The sequence below is a fragment of the Bison bison genome, unplaced genomic scaffold (assembly GCF_000754665.1).
Source record: "Bison bison bison isolate TAMUID 2011002044 unplaced genomic scaffold, Bison_UMD1.0 scf7180017845362, whole genome shotgun sequence".
NCBI classification, from domain to species: domain Eukaryota; kingdom Metazoa; phylum Chordata; class Mammalia; order Artiodactyla; family Bovidae; genus Bison; species Bison bison.
Genome location: NW_011475935.1, coordinates 12224 through 18496, shown reverse-complemented (window position 1 = coordinate 18496; position 6273 = coordinate 12224). Strand labels below are relative to the sequence as shown.

Sequence of the window (6273 nt, the reverse complement as noted above, 5' to 3'; positions counted from 1 at the left end):
ACCGGCTACTTAACAGTCAGTGCAGAGACATCTCAGCATCTTACAGACCGGTCTGGCCACATCCGAGCAGACAGGCATTCTTGACCAGGGCGGCTGCCTAGAGAACAGAGAGGCCAGAAGGTCAGCCTGTGGACCCCAAGACCAGCGTCACCCTTGGGATCACTGCCTGTGCAGCTGAGGGTCCGGGTGGCTCCTCTGGACCTGCCGGGGCCTCGAGGGGCTCGAGGCTCTGTGCCAGCGTCCCGCCCACCTCACCTCCCACGGTGGGGGCCCTGCCTCCAGCTGCAGGGCTGTGGGCCCGTTGATGTCAGCAGGCCTGTCAGCACTCCCGTGGGTGGGCCTGGAGTTGGTGCTGCAGTGACCCGCCCTTTCTGGGTTTGGGAAACTGAAGCGCAGAGCCGGATGACCAGGGGGCGGGGAGGGTGCTGGGGCTGGCTGGCGTGCAGGCTCAGTCGCCCTCTGGGCTCGGGGCTTCTCTCTTGCAGCTCCTCCGTGACCTCCGCCAAGGCGGCGGTGAATGGCGTCCACCTGCACTACCTGCGGACCGGAGGCGGAGAGCACGCCGTCCTGCTGCTCCCGGGGATGCTAGGTGCGCAGGTTTCCGTGGCGTGCCCGGCACGCTGTCCTCTGAGCTCGGCCCCCAGTCCCAGATGCCCAGGCTTGATACGCAGCCTTGGTGCTTTGCTGAGATGCTTTCTGTAATATTTGCCGCAATCAACTTTAGGTGGTCCAGAAAGCTACCTTTCTTGTAAAGTTTCACTTACTTCTGGCTGTGCTGGGTCTTCATTGCTGGGCTTTTCTCTAATGCAGTGAGCAGTGGCTAATCTCCAGTTGCGGTGCTTGGGCTTCTCGTTGTGGCCGCTTCTCGTTGCAGAGCACAGGCTGGGGTTGTGGTTCACAAGCTTAGCTGCTCCACAGCATGTGGGATCTTTCTGGCTCAGGGATCGAACCCGTGTCTTCTGCATTAGCAGGTAGACTTTACCACTGAGCCACCAGGGAAGCCCTGAAGTACCTTTCTACTTTATGCAATTTTCATTCCTTTAAATACCCACTTCTCTCCATGGAAGTCCAACACTGTAGTTTCCTGCAGCCTGAAAGTGAGAGTTGCTCAGTCATGTCTGACTCTGTGAGACCCCATAGACTCCAGGCCAGAGTACTGGAGTGAGAAGCCTTTCCCTTCTCCAGGGGAATCTTCCCAATCCAGGGATCAAACCCAGGTCTCCCGCATCGCAGGTGGATTTTTTACCAGCTGAGCCACCAGGGAAGCCCCTTCCTGCAGCCTGGGGACGACAAGTCAAGGAAGGGGAGAGAAGGCAGGCAGGGGGAGGAAGGCAGTGAGTAGGCGACCAGCTGGCCCGGTTTGCCTGGGATTGAGGGGTTCCGGGATGTGAGGCGGCTTCTGCTACAAGTGGGACTGATCTCCCTGCTGTGCGTGACTGTGTTCAGTTACTGCTAAGTCGCTTCAGTCGTGTCCGACTCTGTGCGACCCCATAGACGGCAGCCCACCAGGCTCCCCCGTCCCTGGGATTCTCCAGGCAAGAACACTGGAGTGGGTTGCCATTTCCTTCTGCAATGCATGAAAGTGAAAAGTCAAAGTGAAGTCGCTCAGTCGTGTCCGACTCCTAGCGACCCCGTAGACTGCAGCCCACCAGGCTCCTCCATCCATGGGATTTTCCAGGCAAGAGCACTGGAGTGGGGTGCCATTGCCTTCTCTGGTGTGTTTAGTTAAGGTAAGAGCAAAGAACAAAGCTGGGCTTTCACAGCCTTTCTGAAGGTCAGAATTAGTTTGGTGTGAACAGAGCGTGGTAAAGCTAGATGGATCACCATCGCCTCCTGCAGGTAAGAAGTTTAGGTGTAGAAAGTTCAGGAGTAGAGTTTCCAGTGATCCCAGAGCATCTCAAATTTGATTTTAAGGTAAGGTTTCTGTTACTGTTTTCGGAGAAGGCAATGGCACCCCACTCCAGTACTCTTGCCTGGAAAATCCTATGGACAGAGGAGCCTGATGGCCTGCAGTCCATGGGGTCGCGAAGAGTCAGACACGACTGGGCGACTTTACTTTCACTTTTCATGCATTGGTGAAGGAGATGGCAACCCACGCCAGTGTTCTTGCTTGGAGAATCCCAGGGACAGGGGAGCCTGGTGGGCTGCCATCGATGGGGTCGCATAGAGTCGGACACGACTGAAGCAACTTAGCAGCAGGGTTACTGTTTTATTTTTTATTTAGTTAAGTGATCCCATCATATACTTATTTCCTCATGATTTGCTTCTTAATCCTAAAAGTAAAGTGGCAACGTTCTTCAGTTACACGCTGGTTCCAGCTGACGCAGCCTCAGCTGATTGTTGCAGCTATTGAGGCATCAGTGTCCAGCGTTTAGTATCTTTCCGTCGAGCTAGTGTAATAGAGGAGGACCTTTCCTCCAGTGGGTGATCCCGAGCTAAAGCGATGCACTTTGCCAGCGTAGATGGCCATTGGTTCAATATTGCTGTCATTATCCTGTATGAAAAGCTTTTAGCAATTTTAATTTTTGCTTGTGTAAAACATTAACCTGATTCAAAAATCAAGCAGCAAGTTTCTCCCCTGAACTGCTGTGTCCCCCAGCACCAGTTCCCCTCCCAACGGGCAGCCGGTGTTGATGTGTTTCCTTCTGAGGTATCATATACTGGTAACTACTCTTTAAAGTAATTTTTTAAGGTTTTAGTGTTCTTTGCCCTGGTCTTCAGATGTGTGCCAGAAAGTGTGTGTCTTGTTTCTGAAAGTGGTGTTGAGCTCCACTGCTGCCTTTTCCCACCTTCTGCCCCTCCTGCAGGGCGGTTCCCTGGAAGTCCCTCCAGTTCAGGGATCATGAGAGCAGCCTCAGATGTCAGAGCAGTAGGCTTACACTGAAATCCATTTTGTTCTTGGCTTGGGTTTTCTGGACGGCTTACCTGGTGTTGAGAAGGTACATTCTGTCAGGGAGAGTGACAGTCCTTGACGATGTTAAATGATCCTGCAGTGTCTTCAAAGACATTTTCTAATCATCACCAGTTTGTGAAGCAAGGTGTGGCCAGAGTTGTGAGTCCTTAGAAACCAAGTAGAGCTTAGAAATGAGATGCTGACCTGCCCCTGGACTGGGCTCCTTGGGAGTCTGGCCTTCACACCGTGTGGACCTCACCGGGCAATGCTGCCTGCCAGTCAGGTCCACCACCAGCTTGAGAACACAGTTCTACTTGCCAATACTCACATACTGTTGTCGTGAAACACACTGATTTATCCCCTCCGTGTCCTGCCCTCCATCATTTCCGAGTTTTAGTTTAATTTTCTGGTTTCTAGTTATGACCAGAAAATAAAATCTCCAGGGCTATTCTCGTTAGCTTTGTAAAAAACGTCTGGGATTTTAGAATTTGGCTTTGAATAATTTGGATCAAATCTCATTAATGTGTCTACAGATACTATTAAGATCTCTCTCATTTGTAACAGTCATTTTAAAAAAGAAAAAATAACCCAGAAGTACGTTGTTTCAGGAGGTTTATTTCTAGGCAGTTTCATGAGTCCTTTTTTTTTTAAATAGGACAGTTAAACTGAAAAGATATCAAGCGTGCTGGATTATTAATGATACAGGACCAAGGGGAGAAGTGCGTCGTCCTCCGAGTAGCCGCTCGGGGGAGGCGGGAGCAGGTCTGAGCTCCCGCGGGAGAGGAAGCCCCGGGTTCTCTCTCTGCCAGTCTGCTTTGCTGGTTATAGATTTGCTGCTAATTTGACTAGAAACCAGTTACATTGTCCCCCTGTTTCTTTTTGCTGTAGTGTGTTTGAAGCAGTGACAGCATTTCTTGGAGTGTAACCGGATGACCACTTTTATTGATAGGCAGTGGAGAGACAGATTTTGGACCTCAGATTGAGAACCTGAATAAGAAGCTCTTCACGGTGGTTGCCTGGGACCCCCGAGGATACGGACACTCCCGCCCACCCGATCGGGATTTCCCAGTGGACTTCTTTGAGCGAGACGCAAAAGATGCCATTGATTTGATGAAGGTGGGTCTCGGGGAAGAATCAGGAGGAAGGAGGCTGGGCGTCTTCGTTTATTTTGTTTCTGTGTGTGGTTTCTTCAAGGCTGACTCCTGTAGACATTCAAAGGGTTCAAAGAGATACTAAGAGGAAAGTTTTTAGAGCTACTGCTCCCATGGCTTTGAGGCTCTTCTTTTCTGGGCAGTCTTATTAAATATGTAAATAGACAGTTTGTATTGATGGCATCCTTCTATACCTAATGGTTTTCCAGCTTACTGTTTCATTGGAGTTTATCAGATAGATACTTCTATGTTAATAAATACAGATATCCTTCAGTTTATAATAGGCACTTGGTATCCATTCCATTGTGTGGACACACTGTGTCCTAATTCCCGTCTTCTGATGGGAGATACTTTATTTCTAAGCTGCTGCTCTGTGTGTGTGTGTGTGTGTGTGTGTGTGTGTGTGTATGTGTGTGTGATTATACAGGAAGTGCAGGGAGCACTCGTGCGTGGACACTGTGGCCCTTATTCACTGCTATAAATAGTCCTGGTGTGGCCTTTGTGGGCCTGCCCTGGTGCGTGTGTGTGAATTCCGTGCACATTTAGGAGATGACTTGCTGCGTGATGGAAGATACAGGGTGGAGCCAGAGTATTCCCCACAGGAGTCACACCAGTTTACAGTTCGGTCGACAGATGTCTCGGACTGATACTTGTTAATTTACTTTCCCAGTCATTCAGTTTTTAACTGCTCAGGAGCATCTCTCAGGTGTAACCTCTGTCCATGTACCCCATCAAGCGCACTCTTGGAGCCTGGCCGACTCACCCAAAGGTTCAGCAGCACCCCCCACCCTCACCGCTGTGTCTCCTCTGTCCCAGGCTTCCTCCTGGGGCCGGTTCTTCCCAAAGCTGCAGTAGTGACTTCACCAGATGCAGTGGCTCCAGCCCTCCAGCAGCTCTCAGGAGGCCCTCTCTGATCTGCAGACTTGCCCGCAGCGTCTTCACTCAGGCCTGTGTGGACGCACACGTTGTCACAACCAAGTGGAGCTGACTTCCGCTGTGTCCTTTTCCGGGAGATGCGCACCCTGAAGACGTAGCGCCCTCCCGACTCAGAACAGCACTGGATGCTATATGCGCGCTTAGGCGTCTGTGACAGCGGTCTTCTCACCGCAGCAGGCCGAGAGGAGACGTTCATGTCACAGATCGTGGGCTCCGGGGTGTCTCTCTGACGACCAGCGGACACGCCACAGCTGTCTCGACCCCAGGCGTTATCCATCTCGGGTTCTCCCCACAGCTAGGAAGCTGTGTCGACCCCGGGCATTATCGATCTCGGGTTCTCTAGGAGCCCTCACCGTGCTGTTTTGCTGTGTTTGCCACAGACACTGAAGTTTAAGAAGGTCTCTTTGCTGGGGTGGAGCGACGGGGGGATAACAGCCCTCATCGCAGCTGCACGGTACCCCTCGTATGTCAGCAAGATGGTGATCTGGGGGGCCAACGCCTACGTGACTGAGCAGGACACAGAGATTTACCAGGGTAGGTCCCTCCGCCCCGCCCTGCTTAGACGTGTGTTGACAGGTCATGGAGAGATGAAGGGTTCTCAGCAAAGTCCTGCACTTTAACTAGTCTGCGTTTTAAAGTTTCCTATTTCCAGAAGTGACACTCAGGAAAATACATCAGTATTTACATTTCCTGCTGTGCTAGTGACCTTCTGGGAAGGAGGGGGGTTGACATGAAGTGTAAGTTGCAGCCTCAGGTACCCTGAGTGTGGAAGGGAACAGTGTACTCCAGTGGGAAACCTTAGTTTTGATGAAGAACTCTTGTGCTGTTCACACTTTCTAAGGTTGTCCTTCAGGCTTATCTGTGAGGACTTTTAGAGACACAGAGCAGGGGCTGCAGATGCAGCCCACCAGCCCGGCCACCGCCTGTCTGTGTCCGGCTGAGGCTCCAATGCAGGCAGCCGGCACTGTGGGTGCCAGGGACCGGCTGGGGTCCCTGCCCAGGCCCTGTGCAGGCGGCTGGTTCGCCCACCAGGCCCCCGGTCAGGACATCCAGCTGCCAGCTTGGGAGCTGCTAGGCCCCCAGCAGCCGAACCTGCCCGGGGACTCCAGCCCCGCCCATGGCTGCCCCTCCTCTTCCGAACCATTTCCCCAGTTTGTCAGAGTTTAACAAAACACAAAAAACCCTCCTTGGGGGGATCTCCTCACTGAGTGGGTGTCCACCACTTACTTTTGCTCCTCCTCCTCCTCCTCCCCCAGCCTCCTCCCTCTCCCCTTTCCTTCCCCCTCCTCCCCC

At 52.4% G+C, this 6273-nt stretch overlaps 1 protein-coding gene across 1 annotated transcript in view; it reads left to right on the top strand.

Moving 5' to 3' along the window:
* The first annotated feature begins 387 nt into the window (after positions 1 to 387).
* The window catches only part of BPHL (biphenyl hydrolase-like (serine hydrolase)), a 15707-nt gene continuing 9821 nt past the window's right edge, over positions 388 to 6273 (top strand). The window contains exons 1-3 of the mRNA XM_010833927.1: positions 388 to 589; positions 3843 to 4009; positions 5361 to 5514. Coding sequence (XP_010832229.1) covers positions 403 to 589; positions 3843 to 4009; positions 5361 to 5514 — 508 coding nt within the window. The 5' untranslated portion in view covers positions 388 to 402. The remainder of the gene's footprint in view (positions 590 to 3842; positions 4010 to 5360; positions 5515 to 6273) is intronic.